At 43.8% G+C, this 18,213-nt stretch overlaps 1 protein-coding gene across 1 annotated transcript in view; it reads right to left on the bottom strand.

The window, feature by feature from the left end:
• CLTC (clathrin heavy chain) overlaps window positions 1-18,213 on the bottom strand; it is a 210,295-nt gene that overhangs the window by 55,646 nt on the left and 136,436 nt on the right. The window contains exon 14 of the mRNA XM_033921311.1: window positions 7,238-7,401. Coding sequence (XP_033777202.1) covers window positions 7,238-7,401 — 164 coding nt within the window. The remainder of the gene's footprint in view (window positions 1-7,237; window positions 7,402-18,213) is intronic.

Raw genomic sequence — 18,213 nt, 5'->3', positions numbered from 1 at the left:
CCCTGTGTGAGCAAGTCTGGCGTAACTGGAAGGGATCCCCATTACCAGGCCCATCAGATCCGTATACCATGGATGGTGAGGCCAGTCTGGAGCCACCAAGATCACTGAAACTCAAAAGCGGGAACCGTGATGCAACACCCAACCTACCATCAGGTGGGAAAAACGGACAGGGGGGAAAAATAAAACTATACAGAAGCCTTCCCGGAGGCCACAGGACAGCCAGTGCATCCACCCATTTGGAATTCTGTTCTCTGCATCTGCTGAACAGAGGAAGTTTTGCATTGCGAGCTAACACCATGAGATCCAACTCCGGAAAGCCCCATTTCTGAACTACGAGTTGGAAAGCCTCTTGAGATAGTGCCCATTCATTCTCCTGGATCTATCAAGTTTATCAAGTTTATTAACACAATTTGATTAATCACCTATTATAATCACTAAGCGATGTACATAGCAAAATTTATCAAGTAAAAAGGGATTAACAATTTAACAAAAGAACATTTAACTTGAACAAACATACAGTTGGGAAGGAAAAGATAAAAGTTACAATTTTTGTTTGGGGTAGAATAAAGGAAATGACAATAGGTAAAGGGGAGTAATAACCTCAGCAGTTTTAAATTTACTATACTTTAAACATTAAAAGCATCTCTAAATAAATAAGATTTTAAAAGTTTTTTAAATATTAAAATATCTTTTTCATTACGAATGTATTGGGGAAGGGCATTCCACCATAGGGGGCCTGTCACTGAAAAAATGTTGGCCCTTCTTGTACCAATGATTTTTAGGGAAGGTACTGAAAGAAGATTCTGGTTGGAGGAACGAAGTGAGCGTTGTGAATTATAAGGTATCAAGAGTCTAGATATGAATTGAGGTTCACCGCATGCTAAAGTTTTAAAGATAAGTAGAATTATTTTAAATGTGATTCTATGGCTAATAGGTAGCCAATGAGAATCTATTAACAACGGAGAAACATGATCATATTTCTTTGCATTGTATATTAATTTTATTGCAGTATTTTGAATCAATTGTAATCTCCTTTTTTCTTTTAATGATATGTTAAGAAAGAGAGAATTGCAGTAATCAAGTTTCGATATTACTAATGAATGAATTAGTATTGTGATAGATTTAGGGGTCAGAAATTTGGATATTGATCTAATACGGCGCAATTTATAAAAACAGTTTTTAACAGTAAGAGAAATATGCTCGTGATAAGTGAATTTTTCATCAATTAGTACGCCAAGAATCTTAACTGAAGGAACTAAATTTAGTGTGGTGTTATTAAGAATGAATGGGATTGACAAAGATATATCGTTCCTCCAAGTAAATAACACGGCTTTCGTCTTCTTTATGTTAAGAGCCAATTTGTTTGTGTTAAGCCAAGAATGAATTATTTCTAATTTGTGATTAATGGATTTGATTTCATTATTACATTTAGGATCTAAGGGATGTATAAGTTGAACGTCATCAGCATATGCAAATGGGGTAAAGCCTATAGATTGACAAATGCTTAACAGTGGAGAAAGAAATATATTAAACAGAAGAGGAGATAAAATGGATCCTTGAGGGATACCAAATGTGGAAGAATGAGTTATAGACATTTCATTTTTAAATTTAACAGAGGAAGTGCGATCGGCGAGATATGAAGTAAACCAATTTAGGACATTATCTGTTATGCCTATGGATTCTAGTCTTTGTAACAGTAAGTCATGATCTATGGTGTCGAACGCTGCTGAAATATCTAAAGAAAAAAGGATGACGGATTTGTGATGGTCTAAATGGTATTGAATATTTGAAATTAGCCCTATTAGAGAATATTCTGTGTTATGGAATTTTCTAAACCCTGTTTGGTTTGGATGCAGTGCATTAGTGCTCTCTATAAAATCAGAGAGTTGATTAAATATGAGTTTCTCTGTAAGTTTTCCCAAGAAAGGCAGATTAGCTATTGGCCGATAATTAGTTGGATCATTTATGCTGATATTATGATCTTTGATGATAGGAGTGATGGTTGCAGTTTTCCAAAGAGGGGGAACGGTCGCTGTCATTAGACTCTTCTGAATTATTGAGTGAATGAATGGTCCAAAATGAGAGATATATTTTTTTAAATAGTAAGGTGGGATGATCTCAGAACCAGAATTTTTTAGATTAATTTGTTGAAACAGAGATTCTATGTCTGTAATGGAAGGGATTTTGAAATTTGAGCATCTTGCTATAGGGACAGATTTAATTTGGTCTATGTTAGTCGTATTACTATTTGTATTTGTAGTAAAGGAATTTCGAATGTTATTAATTTTTTGGATGAAGGCGTTAGAGAGATCTTGTGCTGTTAATGTAGAATTATGGCTAGTAGTATTTATTTTGTTTTTTGAATCTATTGTTTTTAAAATATTGAATAGTGAAGAAGAATTTTTGGCTTTGTCAATTTTGTTGGAATAATATGTCTTTTTTGCATTATTAATTTTATCCTTGTAATATATAATATTATCCTTATAAATTTGGAGATTTGATAGAGTTTTGTTGTGTCTCCATTTTCTTTCCAATGAACGTAATTGACGTTTTATCGTGTGTAGTTCGCTTGAAAACCAGGGATTTGACAGTTTTCGGATTGAAATGGATTTTGTAATTAGAGGGGCATTATTATCTAACATAGATAGCAAAGATTGATTCCAAGTAATTAAAATGTTTTCTAAAGAGATAGAAGAGGGAGTAAGAATAGATGAATCAATAGTAGAAGTAATGTCTATGTTATCCAGTTTTGAATAGTCTCGACAGGAAATAGTTTTTATTTTGGGTGGTAATTGGGATAATCTTAATTTACTTAATGTCATAGCAAAAGAAATGAAATAGTGGTCTGACCAAGGGACAGGAGAGATAGTTAGATCGGAAAAATTGAGATAATGAGATTGAGGGGTGAAGATCATGTCAATTGTGTGATTTGCGTTGTGTGTTGGTTCATCTATTTTTGGGAATAAGTTTAGTGGGATTAAAGTATTCAGTAGATCTTTAGTATATGAATCTGCGGTATTATCAAAGTGAATATTGAAATCTCCTAAAATGAAAGGAATGGTTGTTGATGAACAAAAATCTGTCAAGATGTCTTGAAGAAGAGCAAATTTATTTTGACCTAAGGGAGGGGGCACATAAAGTAATAAAAAATCAAGTTTATTGTTGGAGATACATTTAAGATGTAGGTATTCAATAGTGGCATCCTTGGCGGAATGATCGTAAAGGTTTAGTAGGTTATTTTGAAAAATAACTGCTAACCCACCACCTTTGCGGTTATAGCGGTGGTTGAAAAGATAATCATAATTTGAGGGACAGCAATAGGACAAGTATGCTTCCTCACCATCGGCGAGCCATGTTTCAGTAATGAAAAGAATGTGCAGATTGTTTTGAAGGATTTTATCTTTTAGAAGATGGTATTTAGATTTGATAGATCTCGCGTTAATGAGTCCACATCTTAATTCATTCTGAGTGTTTTTGGTTGTGTGTGAAAAAAAGGAGAATGGAATTTCTAAAAGAGAGGTGTAATCAGGGAATTGTGTTTTATTTTTTGGCGGGCGATGGCCCCAATGGGTTGGTATTATATTAGTGGACAAGTTAGTAGTCATATTGTTTTGAAATGGAAAATTTAAATCAAAGGAAGTGAAAGAAAAGAGATATAAAATGAAAAAGATTAATATTATAGTCCAGAGTTTATTGATTAAAGAATCAGTATTTGGAGGAGAGGAGTTAGGGTTAGGGAAAATGGGGTGGCCCTCAGAATGCGCACGAAGGAGCGCACTAAGGAGCAGAACCTGCTCCTTATGCGTGCTCCTTCGGCGTGCGCCGCAAATGAGCTGGTTAAATATTGCATCAGCTGACCTGGTGTGGGAGACGTCGGGCGCGCCGCCGCTGTGCGGCGGCAGAGATTTGAAGCAGGCTGAATAAACAAGTAAAGGTTAAAAAGTTAAAACAAAGGTAAAACAAATTTTAAAATAACTTAGAGTATTAAGAGTGCAGTGAGGCTTGTGCAGGAGGTGCTGAGGTGCTGAGGAAGTGAGCCACCGTCAGAAGCGGCCAGCACCATCACTCTTGTTAGGGCTAGCAGTTGCAGCTGATCTGGGAAGGATAGTGAGAGCACTAATCCCTCCAAATGGTCTCTGGGGTTTTTTTGGTTTTTTTTTACAGAAAGCAACTGGAAAAAAAGAAAAAGGCACAGAGACTGAAGGAAATCCCTCAATAACTGGAGGGAGAGTGGGGAAAAGACTGGGGGCCTAGGTGCAACCCCCAAAGTCAGCATTGCTCAGTCAGACACCCCTGCACTAACTGAAGCTGTAGCAACAGAAGTGAGATGCACTTTTTAGCCAGTAAAGCCAGGAGCTACTACTACTACTTATTATTTCTAGAGCACTGAAAAGGCGTACGCAGCACTGTACATTTTAACATACAATAGACAGTCTCTGCTCAGAAGAGCTTACAATCTAATTTAGGCAGGATATTACAGAGTTGGGAAGATTATGGTAGAGGAAATGATACAGTGGGTATAGGTATCTGACGGCATTGACTGGGATTTAAGAGTTGAAAGCAGTTTCACAAAAGTGGGCCTTTAGCTTGTATTTGAACACTGCCAGGGATGAAGCACGACGTATTGATTCAGGCAGCCTATTCCAGGCATACGGTGCCGCAAGAAAAAAGGGAAGGAGTCTGGAATTGGCAGTGGAAGAGAAGGGTACAGATAAGAGGGGCTTGCAACAGCAGCTAGAGGAATGGCAACCATCCGCCTGCTGGAGATAAGAGCATACTGATTAGCCAGGAGAGGTTCCGTCCAAGAGGAGCACCTGAAAATCAATTATGTATCTCCACCTGCTGGAAGATGTGCACTATCCCACTAGTCTCTGAATTCATCTGCTGCTGTTGCTAAGGAACTATTGGATGTCAGAATAAGGGGTAATGCGCATTATGTGAATATAGCAAATTCTCTCTCTATTGCCAATCTGATTTTATGGAATGGTATTCCTGGAAACTTCCGTTTCTGTGAGAAAATGCTTAGTTTCAGGAAATTATTGAAGACATATCTTTATGTCTAGGCATTTCATTGATGTAAGGGTTGATTGAATCTAGGAAGATTTGTGTTATTAGATCAATCTTAAAGATGCTCTGCTAATTTTATTGATGTAACTGATATATCTCTATATCTATCTATATCTTTATCTAAATAGAGAGAGATTTTGAAATAGTAGAATATAATTCTGTTTTTATTTCCACAACACACAAGACAATTAAAAGACCCATCATTAATACCGATTTCTGTTTGTAACAAGTTAATGCTACCACCTGTACTGGCAAAGACAAAGCCAGACCTTTCCTCAAACTATCCTAAAAAAAAAAAAAAAAAAAAACTGAGCCACTGACATATGAAAATCAACTGTCTTGCCAAGCACCACACTTAGAAGTTTCTCCAAACTCTAGCATAGGTCAAAGAGGTACAACACTTTCTGTCCTGCAAAAGCATTGCAATAAGCTTCCAAATTGCTTTTGCACCTCAAACTGAACCGTTCAGTGGCCAAACTATAAGACAAAAGGGAGATGCGATGTGCATTACTATTGGCTCTTGCCCAAAAAGACTCCAATCTGCGGCTGTCTCAGTTTATATATATGCAGCCAAACTAGATCTGAATACAAAGGATGCCTTGGCCAATTTGGAGCTATTACAACTACCAGATTGGGATGAAATACTATCTTCTGCTACAGCCAACTCAACAGTGGCCACAGAGGGAAGACATACAAGCAAGCTTGCTTGAAGCCACTTCTGAAGCAGAGCATCTAGACCTGCTGATTTTGGCTCTTTTGCAGCTTAAGAACAGAGGTACTTTGGCATTCTGGCTGGATTCCCAAGTCCATTGTCTGAACTCCCTACTGATGTACAACTATGGAAAGGGAATGGGATGTGATCTACTGCCTTTCTGTGGCTATAATCAAAGCAGTTTACATATTAAGTACCGATAACTTAATTTTGTACCTGGGGCAATGGAAGATTAAGTAACTGAACTGGGAATCAAACCCAGTTCCCCAGGCTGCTGCACTAATCACTAGGCTACTCCTCCACTCTATGGCAGGTGGCTTTGAACAACTCCCACTTTCTTGGGTCCAAAACGTGTCTGCTCAAAAAAGTCTGCCTTTACATTTTCAGTTTCCATTATGTGAGCATCTGTTAATGTTTGAAAGTTATATTCTGCCCAGTGACACAACATAAGACTAAATAAATGAATACAGATAAGCACTGATGAAACGCACCAAGCACTAGTACAAATTTCAAATGAAAGATAGGCGAAACCCTCAGGATTATAGTCTTAGCCACATACAGTTCCTTTTTTGGTCGTTGGCGTTGCCACTATTTGGGTGTACTCTACATCTTGGCTTTCATTGGGTAAGCTCCATCCAACCAAAACCAAAAAATCATGCTCTGTATTTTCTCACAGAATCTTATCACAGCAGTTCCCTTTACATGATCCTAACAGGCGCATCTCAGATCAACATGCAGCAATCAGAAGGCTTCAATGGGTCTTGGCAGCAGCAGCAGAGATTCCCACACATTACCTGCCACTAACCCAGAAGCCTTGCCTCTGCAGCAGAGAGGCTTTCAAGATAGAGGTAAGCAGCATATAGGAATCGATGCTGCTGCTGCCATGATCCGTTGACTCAATGCCTTAGGAAAAGGGAGTTATGAGTGGGGGAGGGAAGGAAGGAAAGATGCTGCACATGGGGAAAGAAGGGAACATGATAGACATGGGTTGGAAGAGAGGAAGCTTTTACATACACTTTCTCCCTAGACAAATCACATCCACCACCAATATCCCCAATGATATTTAAAATTTGCTAATAGAATGCATTAAGAATTTCGAGCCAGAATGTTTTGTGCTTGTGAAAGATGCATAGACAGTAGATAATACTGAAGCCTAAGGTTTCAAATGTGTTAATGCCCCTTTTCATCTGAAATAGGAAAACTGAGTAGATCAGAACTATTGATAAACGTGCACAGTAAGATTTTATGCTTCAGTAATGAGACATCATGTCATATTCAAGTTCCACCTTCAAACATCAACAGGCACAACCATTAAAATATGGACCACATCTAGATTTACTCTCATTATAAGGTAATGGAAATAATTCATTACAATATTAAGTGAATTTACTGACATACAAATCCTTTTCTAAATATCTGGGAGAGGGGGGTTTCAAGAACTTTGCTTTCATTATTTACCTTCAGGAAATTTTTCACACGCTCAGGATCATAGCAGTTACTTTCTCGACAGATTCTTTCCACCTCCTTAATTTGGCCAGTTTTGCAGGCAGCCTGAATATATTTGAAGTGCACATCGGGATCCTGGCTGAAGTTTACAATAGAGCCCAGGAAGTAAAAAAGGCCTTAAAGGAGAAATCATAATAAGGACTTATACAGCTGACGACACACCTGAAACTAGGTACAAGCATCATGTGATGCAACAATGAAAATAAGTCAAAAACACTATGAAAATCAAAAATGTATTCATTTAGATTAGAATACTGTTAAAAACCCACTTGACACACTATACAGCTATAGACAACATTTTAATTGAGTTTGAATCAATTCTGCAAGACTATACTGAATCCCCTAGTCATTTAGCTTCTTATTTGTTGTTTACATTTAAAGTAGAACAAAGCGCAACAACAGGAAGGAAGTACCCTGTTGCCAACTGCAGGAAGGAAACTTATCATATTAACTTATATTTTCTAATACAACCCCTCCAGTAAAAAAAACAAAAAAAACAAAAACACAATGGCAACAAATTGAATTGCTACAGTTTAAAAGGACTACAATAAAGGGAGAAGAGACCACAAGATTGACAATTCAAATACACATCAGATAAGAGACCTGCAACAGAGATTCTAATTAATATCTTAGGGCAATGGTATCATCGATGACAAATTTGAGTTTTCAGCAACAAGTTAGCTCAGTAGTTAAGAAAAGTGTTACAAGCTTCTTAGAGCCATCATTTCTTAACATTTTATTACTCTCCCTGGTGATCTCACAACTTGATTATTGTAACTCCCTGTATCAAGGCATTACCCAAAAAGAACGAAGGAGATTACAAATTATTCAAAACACTGCAGTAAAATATACAAAGCTAAAAAATTTGACCATGTTATGCTTCTACTGATAAAATCACACTAGCTACCAATCACACACAGAATCGCTTATAAAATTCTACTACTTACATTTAAAACTAAAATCACACACACCCCATCCTTCATTGAGAGACTTCTCATCCCCTAATGCTCTCCAAGAATCTTTCATTCCAGTAATCAACATCTCCTAAATATTCCTTCACTGTGACATACATTCTATGACTCCATCAGGAAAAAATATTCTCTGTTACAGCACCAATTCTCTAGAACTCATTACCCCTGCATTTACGTGAAGAGACCCACACTGACAGATTTAAAATAAACTTTAAAACTTTTTTTATTTACAGATGCCTACAAAGCACAGTTACTTACCGTAACAGGTGTTATCCAGGGACAGCAGGCAGATATTCTTAACGTATGGGTGACGTCACCGACGGAGCCCCGGTACGGACCTTTTTAACTAGAAAGTTCTAGTTGGCCGCACCGCACATGCGCGAGTGCCTTCCCGCCCGACGGAGGAGTGCGTGGTCTCCAGTTAGGATAAGCCAGCTAAGAAGCCAACCCGGGGAGGTGGGTGGGTCGTAAGAATATCTGCCTGCTGTCCCTGGATAACACCTGTTACGGTAAGTAACTGTGCTTTATCCCAGGACAAGCAGGCAGCATATTCTTAACGTATGGGTGACCTCTAAGCTAACAGAGAGGGAGGAGGGATGGTTGGCCATTAGGAAAATAAATTTTGTAACACAGATTGACCAAAGTGTCCATCCCGTCTGGAGAAGGCATCCAGACAGTAGTGAGTAGTGAATGTGTGAACTGAAGACCAAGTGGCCGCCTTGCAGATTTCCTCAATAGGAGTGGAACGGAGGAAAGCCACAGAAGCAGCCATAGCTCTGACCCTGTGGGCCGTGACAGGTCCTTCCAGTGACAGGCCGGCCCGAGCATAACAGAACGCAATACAGGCAGCAAGCCAATTGGACAGCGTTCGTTTAGATACAGGGTGACCCAGACGATTAGGATCGAAGGTCAGAAAAAGTTGAGGAGAGGAACGGTGAGCCCTGGTACGGTCGAGGTAGTACGCCAGGGCACGCTTACAATCCAGCGTGTGAAGAGACTGTTCCCCAGGATGAGAATGGGGTTTAGGGAAGAAAACAGGCAGCACGATGGACTGGTTGAGGTGAAAGGCTGAAACCACCTTAGGAAGGAATTTAGGATGGGTACGCAGAACCACCTTGTCATGGTGAAAAACAGTGAACGGTGGATCGGCGACCAGTGCATGTAGCTCACTAACCCTCCTGGCAGAGGTGATGGCAATGAGGAAAAGCACCTTCCATGTGAGAAGTTTGAGCGAGGTAGTAGCCAGAGGCTCAAAAGGAGGTTTCATGAGGGCTGACAAAACCACATTGAGGTCCCAGACGACTGGGGGAGGCTGAAGAGGTGGTTTGATATTGAAGAGGCCTCTCATGAACCGGGAAACCAGAGGATGAGCCGTGAGGGGTTTTCCAAGGATAGGCTCATGAAACGCAGTGATGGCACTGAGGTGGACTCTGATTGAGGTCGACTTGAGGCCAGCGTCGGAGAGAGAGAGCAAATAGTCCAGTACAGTTTCCACCGCCAGAGAGGTGGGATTGTGATGATGAAGAAGACACCAAGCGGAGAACCGGGTCCACTTCTGATGGTAACATTGGAGTGTGGAGGGTTTCCTGGAGGCATCCAAAATGCGACGGACTGGCTGAGACAGGTTTTCTGGAGAGGTCAGCCCGAGAGAAACCAAGCTGTCAGGTGGAGCGAAGACAGATTGGGATGTAGTAGAGACTGATGTTGCTGTGTAAGAAGAGTAGGAAACACAGGTAGAGGAATGGGATCCCTGGAACTGAGCTGAAGCAGGAGGGAGAACCAATGTTGTCTGGGCCACCGAGGGGCGATGAGAATCATGGTGGCCCTGTCCTTGCGGAGCTTGAACAGGGTCCGCAACATCAGAGGAAGTGGAGGGAAGGCATAGAGGAACCGATCCGTCCAGTCGAGTAGGAATGCATCCGGGGCCAGACAATGTGGAGAGTAGAGTCTGGAGCAGAACTGGGGCAGCTGATGGTTGTGAGGAGCTGCAAAGAGGTCCACCTGTGGAGTGCCCCATCGAGCAAAGATGGAGTGGAGAGTGGGAGGATCCAGGGTCCACTCGTGAGGTTGAAGGATGCGGCTGAGCTGGTCGGCCAGGGAGTTCTGTTCGCCCTGGATATAGACCGCTTTGAGAAAAAGATTGTGGGCTGTGGCCCAGGTCCAAATTCGGAGGGCCTCCTGACAAAGGAGACGAGATCCGGTGCCGCCTTGCTTGTTGATGTAGTACATGGCGACTTGGTTGTCCGTGCACAGGAGAAGAACCTGAGGATAGAGAAGGTGCTGGAAGGCCTTGAGAGCATAAAACATGGCTCTGAGTTCCAGGAAATTGATGTGATGTTGACGCTCCTGAGGGGTCCAGAGTCCCTGGGTGCGTAGATCCCCTATGTGAGCTCCCCATGCATAGGGGGAGGCATCTGTGGTGATGATCATGGAATGAGGGGGCGGATGAAGAAGGAGGCCCCTGGAAAGATTTGAGGAGTTCAACCACCATTGAAGAGAGTGCTGAAGAGATGATGTCACAGAGATGGGATGAGAAAGAGGATCCCTGGTCTGCGACCATTGGTTGGCGAGGGTCCATTGCGGTATCCTCAAATGGAGTCGCGCCAGAGGAACCACATGGACTGTCGAGGCCATGTGACCCAGAAGAATCATCATCTGGCGAGCAGGGATGGATGGTTGGATGAGCACCTGTCGACAGAGGTGAAGCAGTGTCCGGTGCCGGTCGGCAGGAAGGAACGCTCTCATGGAGTTGGTATCGAGAAGTGCTCCGATGAACTGAAGGCGCTGCGTGGGAAGCAGATGCGACTTGGGATAATTGATCTCGAACCCCAAGAGATGGAGGAAAGAGATGGTGTGGTGAGTGGATTGCAGCACAAGTGGAGCGGTCGTTGCTTTCACCAACCAATCGTCCAAGTAGGGGAACACTTGTAGGTTGTGGGACCTGAGACAGGCCGCTACCACAATCAGGCACTTGGTGAACACCCTGGGCGAAGATGCGAGACCAAAGGGAAGCACTTTGTACTGATAGTGGTGATTGAGTATCTGGAATCGGAGGTAGCGACGTGAAGCCTGATGGATTGGGATGTGAGTGTAGGCCTCCTTGAGGTCCAGGGAACATAGCCAGTCGTGTTGAGACAGAAGAGGATAAAGTGTGGCAAGTGAGAGCATTCTGAACTTTTCCTTGACCAAACACTTGTTGAGGTTCCTGAGGTCGAGGATAGGACGAAGATCTCCTGTTTTCTTGGGTACCAAGAAGTAGCGGGAGTAAAATCCCTGACCTCTTTGGTCTGGTGGAACTTCTTCGATGGCATTGAGAAGGAGGAGGGATTGGACCTCCCTGAGGAGGAGAGGAGTTTGGGAGGAGTGAGAAGCAGACTCTACGGGAGGATGGTCTGGAGGAAGAGTCTGAAACCTTAGTGAGTATCCGTGACGGATGATGTTTAGAACCCACAGGTCTGATGTGATGGCCTCCCAGCGTCGTAGAAAGATGGAGAGGCGGCCCCCGATAGGTTGAGGCAGAGGCAGCGAGGGTTGGAGACTGGCTATGCCCTGGAGAAAGGAGTCAAAAGGGCTGAGGAGGCTTAGTTTGAGGGAGAGGCTTAGCTGTCTGGTGAGATTGCGAGCGAGCCTGAGAGTGTTGTTGCTGTTGTTGGCGAGGCCGACGAGATTGCTGTTGAGGAGGATTCAGCGGCCTAGCAGAAAAACGCCGTTGGTAAGAAGACTGAGGTCTGTATGGTCGTGTCGGCGGAGTCTTCTTTTTAGGCTTAATGAGGGTGTCCCATCTGGTCTCATGAGCCGAAAGTTTTTGTGTGGTGGTATCTAGAGACTCCCCAAAAAGTTCATCACCAAGACAGGGCGCGTTGGCAAGGCGGTCTTGGTGGTTGACATCCAGGTCGGATACTCTCAGCCAGGCAAGGCGTCGCATAGCAATTGCCAGAGCAGAGGCACGGGAGGAGAGCTCGAAGGAGTCATAGATTGAGCGTACCATGAACTTCCTGAGCTGAAGGAGGGTGGAAATTTGTTGTTGAAACAAAGGGACCTTGCGTTCAGGGATGTACTTTTGCAGAGCAGAAAGTTGTTGTACCAGATATTTCATATAAAAAGAAAAATGAAATGAATAATTGTTGGCTCTGCTAGCCAGCATGGCATTCTGGTATAGGCGCTTTCCAAATTTATCCATTGTTTTACCCTCTCTGCCAGGAGGGGTGGAGGCATAGACACTGGAACCATGAGATTTCTTGAGAGTGGATTCTACTAGAAGGCTCTCATGTGGCAACTGGGGTTTATCAAATCCCGGGATAGGGATGACCCTGTATAAACTGTCCAGTTTCTTAGGGGCACCTGGAACAGTAAGGGGGTTCTCCAAGTTTTTATAAAACGTCTCCCGCAGAATATCATGGACGGGGAGTTTGAGAAATTCCTTGGGGGGTTGGTCGAAGTCCAAGGCTTCTAAAAAGGCCTGGGACTTCTTGGAGTCGGACTCGAGTGGGATGGAAAGAGCCCCAGACATCTCCCGAAGGAATTTTGTAAATGAGGACTGCTCGGGCTTGGAGGTGGATTCAGCCATGGAGGGTTCCTCATCAGTGGAAGAGGCATCCTCCTCGGTACCGAGGGGGGATTGCTCCCATAAGTCAGGGTCCCTGATGGCCGGCTCAGCATGGCGGGTTTTAGAAAGGGACTTGCCAGATCTCATGGATACGGTGCCGGGGGATGAAGACCGGTGCCGATCTCTGTCCCGGGAGGAGTGGTGTCGATCCCGGTCCCGAGACGATCGATGTCGATCCTGGGTTCGGGATGGGTCCTCCGCCGTGCAGGTCTGTAATGTAGGCTGTGCCGATAAGACCGGCATCGAAGTATTCATCGGTACCGAGGGGGTGGTCACTGGCGTAGTGTTGCGAGGCTCGGGCCGGACCGGTACCGGAAGGAGCGGTGCCAGCAGGGTCGGGAGCAGTTCCTGAAGCTGGTGCTCGAGTTGCTCCTGTAATTTAGTTTGGAGGATGGCCGAGATACGGTCCTCCAATGGGGGCACCGGTACCGTTTTACTTTTCTTCGGTACCATAGGTGCCGCTCTACGCTCCGGTGATGAGGAGGCCGATGAAGAGGCACTCACCGTTATCGGAGCGGAGCGCTTACGGGACTTGCGGGACGTCGGAAGGACCGGTGTCACCGCCGTGGCTGGAGGGCGCTCAAGGGAAGTGGAAGGCTTCTTAGCTGGCTTACCTGGCGCCATCGACCCCGCAGAAGGATCAGGTGGTGTCGATGTTGACGGTGCCGATTTCGGCGGTGCCGTCGACGTCGGGGTCGGATCCATAGCAGAACCGGTGCCGAAGAGGAGATTCTGCTGAATTTGTCTATTTTTAAGTGTGCGTTTTTGAAGAGTCGCGCAGCGGGTGCAGGTGTCAGCCCGATGTTCCGGACCCAAGCACTGTAGGCACCAGTTGTGTGGGTCCGAAAGGGAAATCGGGCGTGCACACCGCTGGCACTTCTTAAAACCCGGCTGAGGGGGCATGAAGGGGAATACGGCCTCAGCGAAATCAAAGCCGGAGGCTTGTATGATGGCAACAGGCCCCGCCGGGGCCTGTTGAAAAATAAAGGAAAAAATAAAGTTTTTTTTTTTTTTTTTTTTTTTAAATTAGACAGAAAGGAAAAACCCGAAGGAAAAAAGCAGAAAAAATCAAAATAACGCGAGCGGGAAGGCAAAAAAGGAGTGTTCAACAGCCGTTGAAAACCACATGCGTCTTCTTCGCTCCGCGGAAACGAAGAAACTGGAGACCACGCACTCCTCCGTCGGGCGGGAAGGCACTCGCGCATGCGCGGTGCGGCCAACTAGAACTTTCTAGTTAAAAAGGTCCGTACCGGGGCTCCGTCGGTGACGTCACCCATACGTTAAGAATATGCTGCCTGCTTGTCCTGGGATAATATATAACTTCCACCATGGAATAAAATGACCGAACGAAGAGCATCCTCCCTTCTCCTCATGTTCTAAACTTTTATGTTTCTTCCCTCTTCCCCGATTGTTTCTTTAAGTCTTGTTAATGCTCAGTCGTAATTATGTTCCCCTTAAATTTTAAAATTTTGTAAATATGATTGATGCCACTTCGACAATTTTTTAGGCGGTATATCAAATTTTAATAGAACTTGGAAACTTGGATATGCTTTAGGTTAGAGGTGGTGTGGGATTATTTGAGTGTTCAATTTCAAAAATGGTTAGAAGCATTATATTGGATTTCTGTGCTTTCTGATGTTGCTCTTGTGCAGTATAGTAGGAACTTATTTTATATACATACTGATCTTGTTTGTATTCTTCTGTCAGTCTGTACTTGAGTTTCAATAAACGCTTCTACAAAATTAAAAAAAAAATAGGTGTGTTCTTTTTTAAGAACACTGGGCTCATAAGGTGTTATCTATGTGTACAAAGTAGGAGGTTATACAGTATTAAAACTGGAAAGCTAATGCATATGAAGGTATGAAATATACTACAGAACAAGTATGTGATCAATGCTGCAAGCACCTTTATTACACATTACATCATATGATAAAAACAGCAAAATACTACTGGTGAAGGCTCATTGCCTATGACATATGTACTTAGTGTTCTCCGGAGACAAGCAGGGGAAATGCAGGCACACTTGCTGGTGAAGTCCTCTGACTGGGCCTGCAGGGTGCTCTCCCCTAGATACAGCAGGTTTTTTTCTTTTGGGTTGTTATTTTTTTTTTTAAACTACTGAGCATGTCCCAAGCTACACCCCGTGGCTACTCAGTTTTTTCTTTGACTGGTGCCTTACAGATCGCAGCTCTCCCCTCTTCTTGCCTCTTCAGACAGGATTTTTTTTTTTTTTAATGATTTACTAAACATTTTAATTATTGATATTTCTTTAAACAAACAAACAAACAAACCGAAAACCACATTGGACACAGACACAGCTTTTTAAAAGAAAAGATTGCCACAATTCTTTTTTCTAATAAACATCCCTCTCTCCTCCCACCCCCCCCCCCAATAAAACGACTCATGAACACGCTGCCGGTATTTTTGTTTTTGACAAACCAGCAAACTTTTCACAGGCGGTTACTAGGACCACAAAGACTTCTTTTATATCGAACGGAACCCCTCTTCAGCGGCACTTCGCATCAATAGCACCAGAAAATCTCCTTGCTGCTTGTTCCTCCCCTTCAGGGCCCAAGTCAGGTACTGCCAGGGGAAGACCTTCACATCCGCGGCCATCGGAAGGTACAAAAATGTCATCCATAGCTAGAGAAAGAAAAAAGCAACCGGCATGCATGCAGAACACTTCCCCCACCGGTTCCAATGAAGCAAGTGCAAGGCCCACAAAAACAGCTTGCATCTGCTTCTAAACAAAAGGCTACAACAAGGGAGGCCTCCAGCAGCAATGCTACTGCCTTGCAGTCTTCTTCTGGACCTACACAGGATTATTCAGGTAATCATGTTGGAGATAGTGGCCGCTTCATGTTGGATGCCCCATGTCTGGGAGATAGTCTCCTTGGTGAAAAAGTGAAAGTTACAGTTTCCCAACTCATGAGAGAGTCCACAGCCATGCGAGAGCTCTCAGCACATCCTCAGGATCAATCGCAGCTTTTTCACGGATCTTCCTCTGCTTTATCATATCATCATACCATCAACTCCTTATACCTGGACCACTCCTTTGAGATCCCAATCTTCCTCATTTCCTCAGACGCAACATTCACGGGACCGCAAGCAGCCACCAGCTGCTCAGCTCCCTCCGTTTAAACCTGTCCGTAGTTTTTGATCTGCGGGGGGAGAGGGGGAGGGTCAGCAGCTAACCCATTTTTTTCTCAGCATGGCAGATCACCACAACAGACAATTGGGTTTTAATGATCATTTCCCCAAGGATACTCTCTCAATTTCCTTCCTCACCATCCCACTCTTATCTTCCCCATCTTCTTGTTGGCACCGATGCCATCGGTGCCATAAAATAGAATGTCGGGTGACCCCACCGGCTCTCAATGCAGTTGAATGCCTCATGAGATAGCTCCCATTCTCCAAGATCCAGAGTCTTCTGGCTGAGAAAATCCGCTTGCACTGTCCAGTCCTGCTACAAGCCAAGAGTGCCTTGAAGTGGGTCTCTGCCCACTGAAACATTTGAGCTTCCAGACGAAGAGAGGCACTCTAGATGCCCCCTTGCCGATTGACATAGGCCACCGCCATTGCATTGTCTGAGAAAACACGCACCACTTTGCCCTGTAGCACGCTTTCAAACATCTGCATGCAGGCAGATTGCTCTCGGCTCCAACCGGTTGATCGACCACTCTCTCTGGGATGCCCTTCACAGTACGGTCCCCATCCGTAAAGGCTGGCATCTGTGGTCAGAATCACCCATGTGGAGAGGGACTCCTCTGGCAATGCACTGTGGCCATAGCCACCTGGTCAGACAGACGTTCCTCCACTGTCCAAAGCAGCTGCATCTGCAACACATCCCATTGCGGACACCATCAAGATAGGAGCACTTCTTGGAGAGGATGTAGATGTACCCTTGCACAGGGAATCACATTTATAGTTGCTGCCATTGACCCCCCAGCACCTGCAAATAATGGCAAGATGTGGGGTCTGGACTGTCCCAAAACTCTTGATTTGACGCACAAGTTTCTCTCCGCAGGTCTCCAGCAGATAGACTATGTTCTCCTTTGTGTTGAAAAGGATGCCGAGATGCTCCAGACATTGAGTTGGCTCTAGGTGGTTTTTCTGAAAGTTGACCATCCAGCTCAGATTCTGCAGGAGCTGAAATCACCCTCTGTATTGCTGTCCCTTCAGACTCAGACAGGGCTCTTGATCACCCAATGGATGCATCTGAATCCCCACTTTGTGGAGGTACGCTGCTACTACCACCACCACCACCTTGGTGAAGTGCAAAGTGCATTTGTCAGGACAAACGACAAGGCTGCAAACTGGAAGTGCAAGAATTTCCAGTGCTTCAGAAATATGGAGATGTGCAGATAGGCTTCTGTCAAGTCTGAGGCAAGAAGTTCCCCCAGCGTCACTGACAAAGGACATGTTGACCACATTTGGGCAGACATGGAGTATCAGCCTGAGCTCAATTCTTCATCCAGTATAGTTGCTATGGCTTCCAGATCTAGTAGTCTCTGTACAGTCCCTCCGACTGCTTTCTCTGGCCTTCCTGCTGGAGAATACACAAAAAAAATCTGCAAGGAGACAAAAGAACATGAGCTTGTACATCACCTGAATAATCTCCAATACCCAGCGGTTGGAAGTAATCCTCGCCCATACCTCCCAATAAAATATCAACCTCCCTCCAATTCTTGGAATTCCGGCTCCTATCCTGGCATCATCGCTGCTTCTTGGAAGCAGATGTAGGATGGGAACTTGAAGATTGGGGAAACATGGCTCCTCCAAATCTCTGTCTAGAGCCATGAAATGATCTTTGGACCAATGGTCCGCCCAAATACTGGCAAAAATGCCTGGAACTACAAAAATTACCTGGACATTACCCCCTAGGGATTTCTTGGCCTGCTGTCAGGCCAAGACTTTGTTAAACAATCTTGCACACTGGCTTCATACTTTCCAATAAGATTGCATATTGGTATGACCATTGGACATTTTATTAGGTGTTGTGTTTCCCCTAGACACGAGTACAGGATAATTGCTGATCTGTAATTGCCTGTGAAAGTTTTATTGCACTTAGTCACTGGTAAAGATTGGCTACTCAAAGGTTCAGGAATGATGTGTTTGTTGCACTAGAAATAAAAAAAAAAATCTGCCACTCTCATATTCTAAGGCTGAATAATCAACTCCAAAATTGTGGTAAGAGAAAAGAGGGAGCCAAAGAAGAGATAGTATAGCACATTCAAAGAGAATCTTCAGCACCTTGGCACCACGTGGAATGAGATTGACTGTTGGGGCTGACAGAACACACTAGAGAACAATTTTATTTATTTAAAAAATTTCTTTTCTGCCTACAACCT

The sequence above is a fragment of the Geotrypetes seraphini genome, chromosome 15, assembly GCF_902459505.1.
Source record: "Geotrypetes seraphini chromosome 15, aGeoSer1.1, whole genome shotgun sequence".
NCBI lineage: Eukaryota > Metazoa > Chordata > Amphibia > Gymnophiona > Dermophiidae > Geotrypetes > Geotrypetes seraphini.
Note: the sequence above shows the minus strand (reverse complement) of the source record. Positions and strands in the feature narration are given on the sequence as shown.